Source organism: Phodopus roborovskii, unplaced genomic scaffold (genome assembly GCF_943737965.1).
Source record: "Phodopus roborovskii unplaced genomic scaffold, PHOROB, whole genome shotgun sequence".
Taxonomy (NCBI): Eukaryota; Metazoa; Chordata; class Mammalia; order Rodentia; family Cricetidae; genus Phodopus; species Phodopus roborovskii.
This window is the reverse complement of record NW_026125052.1, coordinates 29970581-29988889: the sequence shown is the minus strand read 5'-3', so window position 1 is coordinate 29988889 and position 18309 is coordinate 29970581. Positions and strand designations below refer to the sequence as shown.

At 52.7% G+C, this 18309-nt stretch overlaps 1 protein-coding gene across 3 annotated transcripts in view; it reads right to left on the bottom strand.

Annotated features, from left to right (window-relative positions):
- Positions 1-266: 266 nt before the first annotated feature.
- Unk (unk zinc finger) overlaps positions 267-18309 on the bottom strand; it is a 28633-nt gene continuing 10590 nt past the window's right edge. For 2 of the 3 annotated variants that reach the window (XM_051180764.1, XM_051180773.1), the window contains exons 2-16: positions 13604-13813; positions 12443-12619; positions 12168-12298; positions 11456-11591; positions 10823-10940; positions 9718-9802; positions 8380-8522; positions 7904-8104; positions 7223-7288; positions 6606-6780; positions 5571-5672; positions 5273-5461; positions 3006-3187; positions 2216-2467; positions 267-1687 (exon numbers count right to left, since the gene is read on the bottom strand). In XM_051180764.1, coding sequence (XP_051036721.1) covers positions 1532-1687; positions 2216-2467; positions 3006-3187; positions 5273-5461; positions 5571-5672; positions 6606-6780; positions 7223-7288; positions 7904-8104; positions 8380-8522; positions 9718-9802; positions 10823-10940; positions 11456-11591; positions 12168-12298; positions 12443-12619; positions 13604-13813 — 2323 coding nt within the window. In that variant the 3' untranslated portion in view covers positions 267-1531. The remainder of the gene's footprint in view (positions 1688-2215; positions 2468-3005; positions 3188-5272; positions 5462-5570; positions 5673-6605; positions 6781-7222; positions 7289-7903; positions 8105-8379; positions 8523-9717; positions 9803-10822; positions 10941-11455; positions 11592-12167; positions 12299-12442; positions 12620-13603; positions 13814-18309) is intronic. The other variant, XM_051180755.1, reaches the window with a different exon arrangement.

The following is an 18309-nucleotide window of genomic DNA, read 5'->3' as shown; positions in this document are numbered from 1 at the left end:
CTCCTTCCTATCCTTGTTACCTTTTGGGGACCACCATAGCACATTCCAGAACCCTGAATAGGAGTCACCCAGCCTGGGAGGCCAGGGTGTAAGGCTGACAGTATCCACAGTGATGATCCCTGCAGGCCGGGCTCAGAAACCTGGGCAGACGCTGGGCCTCACCAGCAGCCTCTCCACACTGCAGGATGAAGGTGGGTGCTAGCTGCTCCCATGGGCCAAGGCAGATGTCTTCACCTGCTGACCCCGCCCGCACATAAACAAGCCACTGCAAGTTCATACTTTATTTCCAATAAGTTTGTTGATTTTTGTAAAAAAGGAGAAAGTTTTCACTTAATTCACTGAAAGCCCTTTCGTGCTGAGCCCAAGGGAGGGGCCTGGGCTGGGACAGATTTTTTTTTGTAGCCCTCTACAGCCCACTGGACACCCAGTGCTGGGAGCCAGGGTTGCCTCCCTCTGCCCACTCTGCTTTCCCATCCCACCGCATCTCTGTACATAACAATTTTTAAAATTGAAGCTAAACACAATATACATTGGACAGGCACGCACACACATGCACACAGGCGTCTGCCCAGAATGGCAGTATGCCAGCTGCACTCGAGAGAGCACCAAGGAATGCATACAACTCCTCCCGGCACGGCTCGCAGGAAGGGTGGCCTTGAGCCCCCTTGGTCTTCAGACTGCACTCTTCCCAACAGTCACCCGCTAGCTGCCAGGGGGTGGGGGGGGGGGAGCTGCCGGCCCCACAGCCATGTGCCAGAGGGAAGGAGGCAGGGGCAGGTGTGGGCAGGGCCACAGACAGGTGGCTGTGGGGCCACAGAGGCTGTCCTGGAGATCCCAGAAGAAATCATCGGGGAGAAGCCCGGGCTTCAAGACTGAACTAGGTCTTGACCCTTGAGGAGCTTCAAGGGCCCAGGGGTGGGAGTGGGCTAGCCTGCAGTTTTGGCCTGTCAGCTCTGCGGCTGCCTCCAGGGTTAAATATGTATTTGGTAAACCCAGGAGCTAGGTTGGCTTAAGAGTCTCAGGCCTCCCTGAAGCCCTCACAGCTGGGACTAGGGGACCCAAGTCCACACTGCAACATAGGCCCTAGCCTGGAATGCAGGGCGAATGGAGCCTGCCCTTCCAGCCTTCCAGCCTCCCATCCTTCCCTGCTCTGGCCCTAGGAAGTTAAAAATAGTTAGTTCTTACATAAAAAAAGAGACAAAAACATATTCACTGCCAAGAGGCCAGTGCGAAAAGAGGGACTTGTCTCTGAGCAGGGAGGCTGGGGATGCACAGGAGAGGACCGCAAAATAAGTCTTTTCTTTAAAAAGTGCTTGGTAAGTCTGTTTAAAGTGTGTGTCTATATCTATGTCCAGATACACACACAGACACTGTGCACACGCTGGCACCACACACACCCGCACACAGAAATGTATACATGTACATAATCATATACATATACATACATACGTACATACATACATACATACATATATACTTTAAAAAGTCCTAGGTGAAAAGGTCTGGGCCCAGTGGGGCCAGGTCTGCAGGGTCACGACTGGGGGGCGTGGGCCCGGCTGGGCTGGCAGACGGGACACTCGCTGCCCTCAGCACAGAGCTCACACAGCACAGCGTGCTGGCAGGGCAGCACTGCTCGGGTCTGCTCCTGACACTTCAGGCATTTCACCGACTGCATGTGGAACACGGCCTGTGGGGAACAGGACATTAATGGAGTGGTGTCTGCCACCCTCTTGGCCTTGAGCTGAGCGAGCAGTGCCTCTGTCACTTCACTGTCCCAACTCCCAGCCGGAACAGCCAGGTGGAGGGGCAGCTGGGTGGCAGCTCCCATCACTCAGGGCTTTTGTTGGCACGGAGGCTAATGCTTCTTGTTATACGTGACCTTACCCCAGGCACCCAAGAAAGACCAACGAGATTCAGAAGACATGCCAAGGGGATTGATCGCTGATGACTCTTACAGAAAAAACTACAGCTCCCCATTAGGCAAGCCACCCCAAGGAGCAGCAGACACCGGAGTGTGGAGAACCAGGGAAGGCAAGGTACATGGCTAAGCTTAGGTTTCTAGTGCAGGAGTGAACACCGGCCCTGCCACTACGGCTCTCGGGCTCTCCATGAGGGCATGCCCTCCTCATCCTCCCAACGGGTGAATGTCGTCATCAGCCTAGCACTGAGACAGATGACTGTGTCCCACCCCATACTCCTGGTCTCCAGGGCTTACCTTGTCCACTTGCTCCAGGTGGACCCGTAGCTGCTTCTGGAGGGAGTACAGGGTGGAGAGGGAGAGGGCCTCCAGGTCAGGGGCAGCCGGCAGGGCCTCCGGCCCAGTGTGCAGCCGCTCCAGCTCCTCCTGAAGCTTCTTCACCCGGAGCTCCAGGGCATCTCGCTGCTCCCGAGCCAGCTCACACTCTGCTCCAGCTGCATTGGCTCGCTCGCCAGCCTCCTCTGCTTCCTTCTTCCAGGCATCACAAGCCTGTGGGCGCAATATGTAGTACCTCATCATGATGGCCCCGGCCCTGTCCCCCAGCCCTTCTCCTCCCAGAGAGCATCTCCAGGAGCCAGTGTGGGCCACTCTGGCTATGGGGCCTGCTAGGAAGCTAGGCCTGCTGTCTGGGGAGGGGGCAGAAAGAAGGCTGCTGCTGCCTGCAGAGAAGAAAGGTTTCAGAGCCTCAGCAGACCCTCTCTTTGTATGCAGGGAAGGGGCCGGGCCCAGCATGGCAGGGACACAAGGCAGAGATCACAAACTAGCCTGTACTGCCATGGGCAGCTGCGTGGATGGCTTAGTTCACAATCTAGAAGCAGACAGGAGGTCCTGGGGCCACTCTAAAAACAATTCCCCTATGGAGTTCCAGGCCTGTGGTGCCAGCTACTGTGACATCCAATTGGCAAGACCAGTTCTCCCACATGGGGGAGGGCAAGCACGTTTTTGCTCTGCTCTTTAGGCCCCTACTCCCCACCCTCACCCTGCTGTGGGATGGGTGGGCACTGCAGGCGGGCGTGGGGCCCAGTACCTGCTTGGCCTGCTTCCAGGACTCCTCCCACTGCTTGATGGTGCCGTTGGCTTCATCTAGCTCTTGCCGAAGCCGGGCCAGCTCAGCAGCCCCTGGCCCTGATAGGAAGGCAGGGGAAGTGCCTGGGGAGAAACTTCCAGAGGCAAAATGCTCCCAGATGCTGCTGTTCATCCCGTTCAGACCTGCCCCAGGGAGGGGGTAATGTCAGCTGTGCAGGGCTTAGGCCCAGGCCCTGGCCAGCCCCTCGTGGGAAGAGTGTGTGAAGGTATCATTGGTCGACTCAGATCTAAACTTTGGTGTTAATCTCAGCATCCTCATCTCTGAAGTGGTCTCACGTGGCTAAGGACTGTGTAGGAGAGTAATCTGTGAATGCATCTTAACTGCTGAGCTATTGCACAGCTCCTTTGGCATCCCAGTGAGAGGTGGAGAAGGGTCCTGGTCCTGACTGACAATATCAGAGGCCAAAAGCCACCAGCCAGCACCTAGATGGGAGGGCTGGAGCAAGAAGGGCCAGAGGAGCCTGGGCCCTCTCCTCATTCTGCAGGCAGGACAAAGAACATGCTAGAACCACTAATGGAACAGGAGAGCCAGAGCACCTGACTCCAGAAGCCTGCTGTTAGTTAGGCTGCCCACACCCGCCCACACCAGCCCTCAGCTGACACTATCTACAACCCTCTGGCTCCTTTGCTCCTCTTCCACTAACTGAACCAGATTTCAGGCACACACCCCACCCCCCACCTCAGGAATACCAGCACATTTGGGGGCAAAAAAGACACTGGACTGGGTGAGGTGGTGTACACTTCATGCAGATTTCTGAGTTTGAGGCTAGCCAGAGCTACATAGTAAGACCTTGTGGGGTGGTTTTTTGTTTGTTTGTTGGTTGGTTGGTTGGGTCCTCCCCCCCTCCACCACCAACAGGGTTTCTCTATGTAACAACCCTCGCTGTCCTGGAACAAGACTTTGTTTTTAGAAATAGAGAGCAGGGCATTGGCGGCACACACCTTTAATCCCAGCACTCGGGAGGCAGAAGCAGGCGGTCCTCTGAGTTCCAGGACAGCCAGGGCTACCCAGAGAAACCCAGTCTGGAAAACAGGAGAGAAAGAGTGCTTCTGTCCTGTGGCGCCGCCGTGTGCTGTGTGCCCCTTAGACTAGTGAGAAAAACCTGGTTTGGCTGCAGGCTCTGCCCCCTGCACCTCTGCCCGCCCCATGCAGGGGTTATTCACTCCCGGGGGGGGGGGGTAGAGTGGCCTGCAGAGCACCCTGTGTGTTAGAAGCCCCATCACCCTGGCTGGGCACAGGGTCTGGATCTGTGTCCCTCTGCTTCAGTGACACTCACAGAGGCAGTTGGGTGACACATGCATCTATGTAGCCATGTTAAAAAAAAAAAGAGTCACCCATAAAGGGGCTCCTAGAGCCAGTGGGGTAGAGCACAGGCCAGGTGTTACCAGAGCGTGGGGTCAGAGACAGCATTAACATTTAACTGGATACAACCTCAACACAGAAGCCTCCTCCAAACTGAGGAGGGTCTGCAAAATCCTGGCTGAGATGAGGGAAGTCCCTAAGCTGACCAGAACTTCAGAGGTCCTTAGTCCATCCTCTGACTGACTGGAGGTCCAGCATCCTGGGAGCAGGATGAGGGTCAGGGAGTTGATGAAAGAGGCACTAATGACCTCAGGGAACATTCTCCCACAGCCTCCATCCCAGGAGCCAAGGTGCTTGGGTGTCGTGGCCTAGCCTATAGGTCTCCCCAGTGTGCTTCACCACTGAACCTGAAAATCACTCCGGCCCCGTGTTCTCAGGCTGGGCGGGGCAAAAGAGCAGCCTGGGCTAGATCTGGGTCCCTGACGCCTCTCCCTGCCAGGAAGGGATGAGACTGGGTGGGCCTTTGTTCTTTGGTGATCTTAGATAATGTGACCAGCTGTTGGGAGCTCTGGGTGACGGGATAACTGTTGTGTGTGGCCCTGGAGATCAGGCCCAGGGTTGGGTACATGCTAGGTCAGTGCTGACCTAGTATAACCAGTCAAAACTGCACTGAAGGCCAGGCCCTGGCACTTCACCTCCTCTTCACAACCACTACACCCATTCCATAGCACAGGAAGCTAAGACACAGGCTTGGTTTCCAACCACTTGTCCAATCCTGTAGGTATGGAGAGAAGACACGCCTGGCTTGAAGTTCTAGCTTTAACCTACAGTGGGGTTGATGTCATGGGCAGAGCCGCCAAAGGATTTTGCTAAGGCACTAGGTTCTTATCCAGTCCCTTTCTTACCCAAAGATCCATGTGACGCTGAGGTCCCCAGAAATGTGTTTTCTGACTGACTCAAGTGGCCCTGGGGTTGCTGCAGGAAATGTGAGGAGAGGCTAACGGGAGGGGATGGAGAAGCAGAGTGGAAGGAGGCTGAGCTGCCTAAGGAGCCAGGGATGTTCACAGGTGCAGAGCTCTGTAACAGACTGCCACCTGTAAGAGACCCAGAGGATGGGCTGGGTGAGGACCAGGCAAGCCCTGTGGTTACAAGTGAACCCCAAGGCCCCCTCCGGGCCATCCTGGCCCACCCACTGCCCAGTACCGATTGTGACGCTGCTGGGGTGGGGCACTGTGCTATTATCAAAAGTCTTCTCCAAGGCGGCTACTCCAAACTCGTTTAGGTCCAGGTCATCCAAGGCAGACTCTAGGGACAGAGAATGGAGTGTAGGCTCCCAAGGACCATGCCCTTGGCTCCAGGCTTCCCGACCCTGGCAACCTCATTTCCTGCCTTTGCTGTATCTCTGCTCAGCACTTCTACCCACACTAACCCTGGTGACACCTGACAAATCCAGCCAAGTGCTGCTTCTCTGCTACCGTTAGGAGGAATTGAGACCCGACCCAGTCCAGTGTGGTGTGGCATGCCATCCCTGCATTCAGAAGGCTGAGGCAGGAGGACTAAGCATTCAAGATGAGCCTGGGCTACATATAGCAAGATCTCATCTCAAGAAGAAAAAAAAAAAAAAAAAGAAAAAAAATATACTGAATTCAAGGTTGCAGCTTAGTCTGACATGTGTGGTGTGGTCTCCTTATGTCCAGGCCGTGTGTTTCACCCTGAGTTACTGGGGGCTAACAGCTCTGAGCCCTTTGAGGGCAATGTACAGTAGGTACCTGACAAATACCAGTGCCTCTTTGCTGAACTGGCCTGGTTAGGAGAAGGTAGTTGTACCACCTGGCTCCCCAGTGCTTGGCACAATGTGGGCAACGTAAGTAATGGTGGACAGGGGCACTAACTTTTTCCTCTTGGTGTTGAGGACCAAACCCAGGGCCTTCCACATGCTAAGCACCCATGCTACAACTGTGCTATACCCAGTCCACGGCACTAGCTTCTTACCACCAGAGCTCTGAGGACAGACGTCTAGTAAACAAACTAGGGCTGTGTGGCCTAGTCTTGGCCCTCCATGCAAACTCATTTCCCTCTGCTTCAGAGGACCCAGAGTGTCAGCCCTGACTCTCCCAAGCCAGATGGCTAAAGTATGCAGTGTGCTCATCCGAGTCTCACAGAGACTCACTTCAGAACACCTTGTGTCCCTGACTCCAGGTTCAGTCCTAGGCTCGCAAACACACCCTGCCTAGTTACCTATGACCGACTCTACCGTGTCGCTGGTGGGATAGAAGGGCAGAGCATTTGCATTCATGCCAGGGGCGCTGCTGGTGCCTGCAGGGCTGGGGGGGGTGGCTGCCAGGCTGGAGGTAATACTGGAAGAGATGCTTGAGGTCAGGGGGCTGCCCACAGGGAGGATGCCCAGCACGTCCTGTAACGAGAGTGAGGAGAAGTGATGGGATGCCTGCCTGCAGGAGCTGTGGCAGAGGCTAGCTAGCACAGGCAAGTGTGCAATAGCTCAGCAGCTGATAGGCCTGGGTGGGTGTTCCAGGTCCACCTTGCTGAGTGGCACTAGGGAGACAGTGAACTTGGAAGCCATCGGCTCTGCACCCTTGCAGGGTCCAACAGAGGCAAGGGTGAGCATGGGGCTGGCAGTGAGATGCTCCCTACATTCCTGGTGAATGGGTGAGTCTAGGAGGGGATGGGCTCTAGGCCTGACCCCCACCCTCTCTGGACTTGGGGCTGGGCCCACTTTACTCCTGCCTTAATTCGTGGAGAAACCGGTACCCTACTTGCTGATACCAGCTGGGACTCTGAGCCCATCCTACCCACAGTGACACCAGGGGCAGGGGCAGGGGCCAAGAGCCCTGTACCTGTTTGGGTTGAAGCAGAGGCTGCTCTTGACTCCTGGGCTCTAGCGAATGGGATTTTAGTTTAGCCTGAGAGGAGAAATTAGGGAACAGGAAGTGACTGTGGTACTGGGCAGCTCCAAATCTAGCGTCTCCCTGGCCTTGCTAGGTCTACTGAGGCTGCAGATATGGGGTGGGGGGTTGACAAGAAGTGACAGCACCTGTCACCGGCCAAACAAAACCCTTTTCTTTTCCCAGCTTGCTTTCTCCACTTACATAGCCTCTGCCTGCCCCCTCCCTCTGCCCTCCTCAATGATTAACCCTTGGACAACCCCAGCTTTGCCCCCTGCTATTAAGACCCCTCTGCCCTGGTCCCCCAGGCACTGTCATCTCATTAGGCACCAGATTGGGAAGGAGATGGGGACAATCTTGTACCTACTGACTAGCTCTGGGTAAGCCATGCGGCCTTCTGCAGAGCGAACACAGGGTATAAAGGAACCCTGAGAAACAACTTCCAAGCATGCCAGGGTCTCTGTGCAGCCTCCTCCACTGTGAAGAGGATGATGTCATCCACTCTCCCTAACCCTGAAGACGCTAGTTCCTAGTGTCCTTCCCACTGGTGAGCCAGGCCTCACCTCTAAGCTGCTCTTACCCCTGTAAAAGGCCAAGCTCAGGGCCCTGCCCCCCCCCCCCCGCACCCTTTACCTGGCACTTGAGACTCTTCAGGTACTCTGCCCCCACCTGGTCCTCCCTCTCAAAGCCAGGAGCTTTCTTGTAGCTGCCAGGAGCAAGGCTGGACTCCCCGGGAAAGACCAGGCCCTCCAGGGTTGAGGCTTTCCTGCTGGGGCCTGGTGGGGAGCTGCAGAGGTGAGATGGGCTGCCCAGGCCACTGTTCCTACAGAGGAGCTGCAGAAGAGGACAGGTGGGTGGTGGGCAACCCCGCTTCAAAGAGCTGTGGTCAATAGGCACCAGTAAGCACTCAGGGACCCGACAGACAGCAGTGACAGGCTTACCCTGGCCCTGCCCAGGCTGACCACCACAGGCTCTAAAGCTGCACCCCACCTCCCTGCCTTCAGCCCCAAGACAAATACTAGGGCCTCAAGCTCCTGGGACAGAGGAGAGGCAGGAGCTTGTTCCTGGGCAGGCAAGGCGCCCACCCACTCCCCAGGACAGGCACGTACGGCGCTGAGGTCAGGGGCATGCGGGCTGGAGGGGCTCACAGGGACCGAGTCTCCGGCAGCAGATGGCATGTACAAAACAGGACCTGGCTGGGTGGGACTGGATACAGCTGAGGAAGGCTGCATGTCATCATTTAAGGGTGGCGCTGCAAGAGAGGATAGGGGTCAGAAGGCTCCCAAGGCAGGTCTGTCTCTGCAAATATATCTTCTAAAGAAGGCCAGATATGTCCCTGCCACCAAGGGGGAGGAGTTACTATTTCCATTGGCAGTGTACCTTCTACAATCAACTACAAATACAAGTAATAGGATGGGCTTCACTTGGTAGAAAGGGCATGGGAGTTTTCTAAGGTAACAGAGAGGGTCAGAAGAGCTCATTTCAACCCCACTGCATAGAACCCAAACTATTACTTCTCTGCGCGGCTGCACGTGGGTGGTCCCAGGACCTATAACTGCCAGCTACCTCTGTGCCCTCCATGTCCCCCTCCCAGAGCTCTGTTTATTCTCTCTTCATGCAGAGCTGAACCTAGACAGGGTGAGAAGCAGAGGCCTGATCTGCAGGTAAGACAGGCATCAACTCAGCACCCCACGCCATGCTGGAAGAGAGGCCTGAGCCAAACGTGGAGCTCCAGACTTGTGCTGAGCACTTGAAATGAGCTGACTTGAACTGACATGGCTGCAGAGGTTAAAATGACTATCCTTTCTCTGAGACTCGGCACAACGATGGTAAACAGCTTGATGCTTTTATTTATCTTGAGGCAGGTTTTTTTTTTTTTTTTTTTTTTTTTTTTGAGACAGGGTTTCTCTGTGTAGCTCTGGAGCCTGTCACTCTGTAAACCACCAGGCTGACCTCAAATTCACAGAGATCCACCTGCCTCTGCCTCCTGAGTGATGGGATTAAAGGCGTGCGCCCCAACACTCAATTATATCATTTTTATACTGAACTAAGTAAAAACACTGAAATTAATTTAACCTGTCTGTCTCTCTCTTTAGCATGTTACCCAAAACTTCAATGACTTATGGGGGCCCTCTTATATACTCTGATAGAGGGCTCTGCTCCATGTTCATGGGTGACACAGGGCGGCTGATTAGGATCTCAAGTTGCTTTTAATGTTTGGTGCCTCAGTTTCGCCTGGGACTTACTACCCAGCAGGGCAGGGGGTCTCCCAGTCTATCTCAGGCTCTTGGAAGCGCCTGCACCGGGGATTCGGGGTGAGTTTCAGAGTGGCTAGGGACTCTAACAAAGATTCCTGTGCACAGGGTACTGTTAGGGACTGTTCCCATGCCTGAGCCGCAGCAGAGGTGGTGATGGGAGGAAAAGGAAGACGGGGACTGCGTACATACGTTCTATGTGGGCAAAAGCGCAGAAAGGTCCTCGGGGACAGCTACCCGATTGCTGCATATCGTTGCACTTGGTGGATTTGTAGATCTGGAGGTGCAGGGCAGAAACAGGGCAAGCTCAACCACAGGCACACTCTTTCACTGAGGCAGGGCTAGCATGGAATCCCCTCCGCTTTCTCCTTTTCAACTCCCCCACGTCCACCAACTTCTTTTTCTGGGGACAGGGTCCTGACACACAGCCTATGCCTGCCTTCAGTTCATAACCGTCCATCCCGCCTCACTGTCTCATGTACTGGGGTGACAGGCACACCATCACACTGATGAGAGCAGCCTACACCACCAACACCCTCCTGCAGTCACAGGTCATCACAAAGGAGCTGACTGGGGGGATACCTATGGGCATACCTCCTTGCATTAAGTGAGCCAAGATCCCAGGAAGCTCCCAGGAAGCAGAGCGTCTCTTTCTTTTTTGTTTTGCTTTTTGAGACAAGAGTTTTTCTGTGGCTTTGGAGCCTGTCCTGGAACTAGCTCTTGTAGAGCAGGCTGGACTCGAACTCACAGAGATCCGCCTGCCTCTGCCTCTGAGTGCTGGAACTGAAGGCGTGCGCCACCACCTCCCGGCCCAGAATCACTTTCAAAACTCCCATGGGGAACCTGATCTGCGCTGGGTCTAACTGTTTACTGTGCCGTCACAGCCACATAAGGCTGTCTGTATGCCACCGTATCCTGGCTTCCAAGGAACCAGGGCAGGCACAGACACCACAGAAGCAGCAGTAAACTAACACCATGCAGGAAGAACTACATCAGGGAGGCGCTGTCCCCGTCCCGGGCCTCCGACCCACAGCGCTCAGTAGAGTGTAAATACTATAAGCAGCACAGAGTCCAGAATGGCCCGACTATCAGACCCTGTCCATGCACACCTTCTGTTGGGTGGGCTAGGAAACAAACTGGAAGCGGAGAACTGAGGAAAGGTGAGCTCGCAGCAAGGGGGCCGCACGCTGAGGTACTACCCACAAATCCCTCCTCTGGACTAGCGCCGTCACATGCTCTCCTCCTCGCCCGCCCGTCTCCCAGCCTCTCTCCTGCCGCCCGTCCTCTCAAGGCCTACCTCTGGGTGGAACTGTTGCTCTGTGCGGGTGTGGCAGTACTGACAGGAGTCTCCATTTTCACACTTGCCGGGGTCTCCCCACTCGTCCCCATGTTTGACGTTTGGACATGGAGATGACCTGGTCCAATGAGAAGGGTCAGACAGTGGCATGTGAGGATGAGACTGGGCCCTGCACAGTGCCACCTGAGTCCTTGTGCAGGACCCTCTCTGGTCTCCCTGCCTCACAAGTTCAAGTGCAGGACTGGGAAAGATCAGCTAGACAGGAAGGCTCTCCATTAGGGTACTAAGTCAGACTGTCCCTCTGGCCCAGGGCCACATCACCAAGGAAGACACAACACAGCTTTGGTCCCTTCAGCCAGGCACTGAACCTCTGACAGTTCCAGAGTCAGGCCACAACCACACACTTCCCACACTGGCCTGGCCCTATGCCAGCACACACCCTGAAGACTCAGAAATGGACGGGTCTCATGCAGGAGCCAACAGGGCCCCCGCCATTCCATCACCCTGTGTGGCCCTCCTTTGTAAGGGGCCCTGTCCTCCCACCTCCTTAAGAGCCATGGCGGTAGCAGCCTCAGCCATAACCCTTCCTTGCCATTCCTCCCTCCCATGGCTGGCCTTTTGGTGACAAAGGACCTGTATTTGTGCTTCCGGGGACTCCGCCGCCGGTCCTTGCTGTTGTGATAGTAGGGGCAGGCGTAGCCCTGGCGACAAAGTCGTGGGGGCTTCTTGCATGGCTCTGTCTTGTAGTTCCCCAGCACATAAGCAGTCTCTGCACAGGTCAGAGGGCAGGGGTCAGGGGTCAGGGAACAGGGCCGGAGCACCCCAGCAACAGCCGAGCAGAGTGCAGGGAAGGCATGGATGAGCTCCTGGGAAGGGGTCCCGGGCTAAGGTTTCCATGCAGGACATGACCAGGCCACCTTCTTTACAGGCCAGGGCATGCATCAGGAGGGAAAATGCATGGATGAGTGTATACGCGAAAGCCCAAGGGAATCCTGGGAATGCCATCTATCTGGAAACTCCCTTAAAAGTGTTCTTGAATAATGGGTTTAACATGAGATGAAGGGGTGGGATGGACTAAAGAAATGGTTCAGTGGTTAAAAGCATTTGATGTTCTTATAGAGGACCTGGGTTTAGTTCCCAGCACCAGAGTGGATAACAACCATCCATAAGCATGCACATGTGCAGAAATACATTCAGACAAAATACTGATGCACATAAAACAAATGTGGAAATAAAGTTCTCAAGTGGGGTGACAAAGGCCAGACCCTCCTAACGAAAGTGCTGCCTTTAGCTGGGGAAGCAGCAGACGGCTTCGAGCCAGCTGTGGCCCCCGAGGGTGCTGTACCTTGCCACCGAGGTTCCTCACTGAGGATTTTTTCTATCATGGCATGACTTGCAGCTCCGGCGGACTGGCTTTCTATGCTGCCCTCGACTGTAGTCTGGCCATTCTGTAAGGCCTCCATAGCCTGGAGCTCCCTGGGGGAAAAGCACAGGACAGAGAGGGAGGGAGGGGGATGAGGGAATGGGAAACAGGGCATCACTCTTCTGTCTTGTTGAAGTCAGCAGCAGCAGGGGCTGAGCTCTTTGCCTGCCCCTCCTCTTGGCCCAGCACCAGCCTACCTGATGTCATAAACAGGGGAGCGGAGGTCATGTGGGCCATGGGCAAAAGCACAGTGGAGGCCGTTTTTGGTGCAGTTGCCTTTGGAGTCTGTTTCATGGATGCAGATTCCAGTTTTATAGTAACGAAGGTGGTACCTGCGTTCAGTATCCCCTGTGGTCCTGTGCAGGAATGGGCACCTGGAACATAGCAATAGAAGTCAGTCAACTCTGCCTCCAGAGGCCAGCTGCTGAAGGCTGTCACCATGAGCCAGAGGGTACAGTGGCAGTAGGTAGACTGAGGAGGACAATGATGAATGCTGTGGCCAGCAGCTCTGTGTTTGACTGCTGAAATCTGAAGGGGGTGGCACCCCAGGCCGCTGCCTGTAGCTGCTTCAAGGGACATACTTCTGGATGAACAGATATTTGGATAATAAATGCTATGCAATGCAGGGACTTCCAACAATCAACCTTGAAACTTGCACACATGCCCCACAAGCTGTGGAAAAGGTCAGCCACTGTAGGGAAAGTTCAGCATGCTGTACAACAGACCCCGGACCTGCTTCCAGCACTTTCCGGAGAGGCTGAAACAATGACAGGCAAGGCTACCTCACCTGTTACCAGTGGTACACTCAATTCCTCAACAGAAATTATGAAGACATTTAATAAAATTAGCGAACAAGCTAGGGGTGGTGGCAAATGCCTTCAAGCCAGCCCCTGGGAGGTAGAGGCAGTCCATCTCTGTGAATCTGAGGCTAGCCAGGCCTATGCAGTGAGTTCCAGGCCACGCAGGGTTTCGTTATGAGACCCTACCTCAAACAATGATCAGCAAACAGGGAAACTACTGAGCCTTGAGTGCCACCACAGTGGGGACAGCATAGGAGTGTGCAGCAGAGGGGGACAGGGCATGGAGGGCCAGAGAAAGCCCAGAGCCTCATCCTTGTTCAAATGTGGTCCTGTGGGCTTAGTGGGAGAAAAGGCTGATTTTTGATTTTCATGTAATAGGCAGAGGAAATGAAAGCCAGTCCCATTTACAGCTGTACCTTTAAGCTAGGGCAAGGGTGGGCCCAAGTCTGACCTATAGATTGTAGCCAGCCCTCCCGCAGGAGCCTCGGCTAGCTTCCTGGGATGTACCACGCTTACTCTGAGGGTGTCTGACCCAGAAGGAGCTGGCAGGGCACTCACTCGTCGCCCTCTGGGCAGAGGCCCGTAGCCTCGTCGTACTTGGTGCAGTAGACGTCTGGACTGTAGTTAAAGGTGCCGTCTCGACGGCGGATGGACCGGCGTCGCCGCTGGTTCACAAAGTGCCAGTGGAAACAGGTGTATGGCCGATGCTGTGTGCATTTGTGCTGCACAAAGAGTGGACACTGCTCGGTGCGGAACTCCTTCAGGTACCTGCAGAGAGACAGTCTATGAGGGACAGGCAAGCCAGGAGCAGAACAAAGCTCCTCGATTCCCAGGAAAATGCCACCAAGCCTCGAGGGCCTGTTCTAGAGTGCCAGTCCCACCGGGACAGGAGCGGTCCAGGGCTGAGGCTAGATTTCAGCTTTTAGACATATCACATCATCTAAGTTCCCACTGGCATGAAAGGCAGGAGCCACAGGCCACATGAACCCTGTGTGTGGCAGAGGCCAGCTGTAGTGTTCAGCAGCAGCTTGGCTGAGTCATCTGAGGTTTCCCAGGCCAAGCCACTAATCATAGGGCCAGGGCTATTCACAAGAGCAGAAGCAGCCACCCCTAGGATCTGTGATTCTCCGCTGCCCACATACACTTGCCCACCCCCAAAGACCTCCCCTATACCAGCAACCAAGCTGGCACTATGGGTTCAGGGCAAAAACATGCTCTTAGGGGAGACACTAGCTTTGGTGCCCATTTGTAAAGTGTCCCTGTCCTGAGATATCTTTAGTATTATCACCTGCACAGATATTTGGTAAGACGCTCACACAAAGTTCTGAAGAGACTCCCCCTGCATATTGCACGAGACACACTAACCCTGAGGAATATACACTGGGGACCTGTGATTCTATCTAGCTGGCATCCTGTATTTTAACGTTCTCTTCAGACAGGGTCTTGCTTTTGCCCAGGCTGGCCTTACAGTCCTGGGCTTAGGCAATCATTCTTGGACTCCCAAGTAGCTAGGATAATGAGTGCAAGCCGTGCTACCACTAGATAACTTCCAGTGTTTTTATTTGCAAAATTAATTTTGGTGCTTCTAAAAGTGTGACAGGGGTCAGTGGAATCATCTTTAACCCCACCACTTGACAAAGGTAGAGGCAGGTAGATTTCTGAGTCTGAAGTCAGCTTGTTCTATACAGTGAGACCCTGTCTTAAAAACAACCCCTCCCTCCCTAAATTTTTTTGTTTTTCTTTTTCAACATAGGGTTTCTCTGTGTAGCCCTGGTTGTCCTGGAATTCACTATGTGGACCAGGCTGGGCTTGAACTCACAGATCCACTTGCTGCTGCCTCCTGAATTCTGGGATCAAAGGCATGTGCCACCACTGCCCAGCTGAAACAGAACATTTGAGTTCAGGCTTGGTGCTGTACACCTTTCATCTCAGCATTCAGGAGGCAGAGGCAGGGAGATCTCTGAGTTGGAAGCCAGCCTTTACAACAGAGAATTCCAGGCCAGGACTATTTAGTGAACTCTGTCTCAATAACAAAACAAATCACAAAGTTTGGTATCAGCATCTTGGTGAGAACACAGGAGATGGGGAGAAGGCGAATGTGTGGTCCCTGACTTCAGGCGTTTTCTCATGAAAAGAAGCCCCTCGGGATAGAAGCTATGTACATGAAGCTTGCACGATTGACGCAGAAATATCTACAGTGCCACATGCAGACAGCTCCTCATGACAGGAGTCCCTGTGTAAGGACAGAGGCAACAGATCATTTAAAGCCACACTTCCACTCTTACTGCCCCAAGTCAGATACACGGCACTTCCTAATAGGGCTCGCGCATCTTCCTCAGGCCCAGCTTAGCGGCACCGCCTCAGCCTGGCACTCCTAGTGCCAGCCAGCCAGCCCATTGTTTTTCCAGCTCGGTCTCTCTTGACTCAGCATTGCAGTGCTTGTGGCCAGAGAGCATCTCTGTCTTTGCTCAAGTCTCACTCCTGACCTGCAGAAGCCACCAAAGGTGGACTGAGTGGGAATGAATCCTTTGGATGCCACTTCTGAGAAGTCTAACTTGCAACTTGCTTTCCAGCTATCAGTTAGCTCCCCTGCAGTGGGAATGCTGCAGAAGAAGGCATGGCCTTACATGTATGTAGTAGGCTACTACTCTACCACTAAGCTACAACTCAGAGCCACCCTAGGCATTTCTAAAAGTTTTTATCCTGCTATGCATATTTCCTTTATGAGTGGAATATACCTTATATGAAATGCTTGAGATGAACATTACTTTAGAACTTTTTGAATTTGGGTATCTACACACTCAGCTATCATGGGGAACATAACTCTATTCACAAAATTAATTTACGTTTCACTTACATTTTGTAAATATCAGCGTTGTTAACCAGATATATATCACCCTGCCCATCCATACCTGCAATCCATTACATAGAATGAGGAGAAAAACTTCCCACTTGGTTCTAATGTTTCTGTATTTTTGTACTTACACGTACGTACATACGTATGTACGTGTGTACGTGTGTGTGTGTGTGTGTGTACACGTGTACTATGTGGAGGAAAGAGGTTGGTTTTGGGTGTCTTCTATTTCATTCCAGCTTTTTTTTTTTTTTTAAAGACAGAGGTTCTGGCTAACCCTGGAACTCAACAAGCTCCAGGACCCTCCTGTCTCCACATCCCAGCTACAGGATTACAGGCATGTACTGCCATGCCTAGCTTTTTATCTGGATCCTAAAGATTCAAACCCAGGCCCTCATGCTTAAGAGATAAGCACTTTACTGAATGAGGCATCAGTTCAACCCTCTACTTATGATGTCGTGTCTGTGGCCAAAGTTTTATGCTTTTGGAGTTCAGGGAACAGCTGCTCAGTTCATACTACTGTCATATACATGCCTCAACAACAAACCTGTAAGAATCCAGTAGAGACTTTGACTACAAAACAATATATGCATTTTCTCTGAATACAAGCATCAAGGAATAAACACTCACCCATAAACAGGCTCATCTCATGATGCCACTGCAAAGATGCACCCAGCCCTCTACCCTGTGAGAAGTGCTACAGTGCAACTCAGACTTAGCACATGGGACTGGAGCGCAATGCAGAGACAATTCCCATAAGACAAGAGATAAACTCCATTTTTAAAAGGATACTTTTAGGCCCACAAGATAGCACAGTGGATGAAGGGACTTGTCCCTGAAGGAGACAACTGCCCCACAAAGTTGTCCTCTGATGACCACATGAGCCTCCCTGTCGCACAAGCACACATAGATGCATGGACGCACCACAAATAATAAGTCCAGGCGGGGGTGGTGCACGCCTTTAGTCCCAGCACTCTGGAGGCAGAGGCAGAAGGATCTCTGTGAGTTCGAGACCAGCCTAGTCTACAAGAGCTAGGACAGGCTCCAAAGCCACAGAGAAACCCTGTCTTGAAAAACCAAAAACCAAACAAATAATAGTAAGAAAAATGAAAGCTACTTTTGGGAGACTGGAGAGATGGCTCAGCAGTTAAGAATACTGGCTGCTCTTCCAGAGGGCCGAGGTCCAATTCCTAGCATCTACATGGCAGCTCACAACTGCTCAATTCTATTCCTAGGGGATTCCTCTCCCTTTTCTAATCTTTGCAGGTACCATGCGTGGACCTGATGATGTCATAAATGCAGGTTAAACATCCACAGGCACTTACTTAAAGTAAAGATACAGACATTTACTACTTTTGAAGCTAGAGAGATAGGTGGCTCAGTAATTAAGAGCACTGGATATTTTGTTTTATTTCGTTTTTCCCTGAGACAGGGTTTCTCAGTAGCTCTGGAGACTGTCCTGGAACTTGCTTTGTACACCAGGCTGGTTTGAACTCAAGAGATTCACCTGCATCTGACACCTGCATGCTGGGATTAAAGGTGTGTGCCACCACCATCCAGCACATTGGCTATTCTTAGAGGACCTGGGTTTGATTCCCAGGACCCACATGGTGGCTCAAAACCATCTATAACTCCAGTTCCCGAGGATCTAACTCACAAACATGGTGTACTTAACATACATTCAGGCAAGTATTCATACACATAAATAAATAAAAGCTACTTTCAACTCACTAAATCAGAGAGATTTCTAAACTCAAGCATAAGCCATTATTGAAACTGTACAATCTATTAACCATGCATCAAAGTATGTGTTCAGAATTTCCCATGTTTCCTTTACTGTCTTATTTTGCACTAACAGGAAAATAGTTTCCAATCAGGACAAAACCTTAGAAGTCACTGACTTCCACCTTTCATGGACTGAAATGAAATATAAAATTTTTCTTTTCTTTCTTTCCTTTTTTTTTTTTTTTTTTTTTTTTTTTTTTTTTGAGACAAGTTTTCACTGTGTAGTCCTGGCTGGCCTGGAACTCAGAGATTCCCCCTGCCTCTAACTTGAGTGCTGGGATTAAGGTGTGTGCCAGCACCACTTGTTACTTTTTGTTTGTCTTTTCTAGACGGGGTTTCCCTGTGGCTTTGGAGCCTGTCCTGGAACTCACTCTGTACACCAGGCTGGCCTCAAACTCACTGAGATCCGCCAGCCTCTGCCTCCCGAGTGCTGGGATTAAAGGTGAGTGCCAATCGGGCCCATTGTTTTTGAAACAGGGTTCCACTAAGTTGCCAGTATAGCCTCCTGCCTCTCTGTCTTCTGCAGAGGGGATGACAAGTGTGAACCTTATAACCTTAAGATGCTGAGTTTTCAGCAGACATGCGCAGCTGCTTCCAGTAAACTCCATCCTGCCTCTGTCCGACA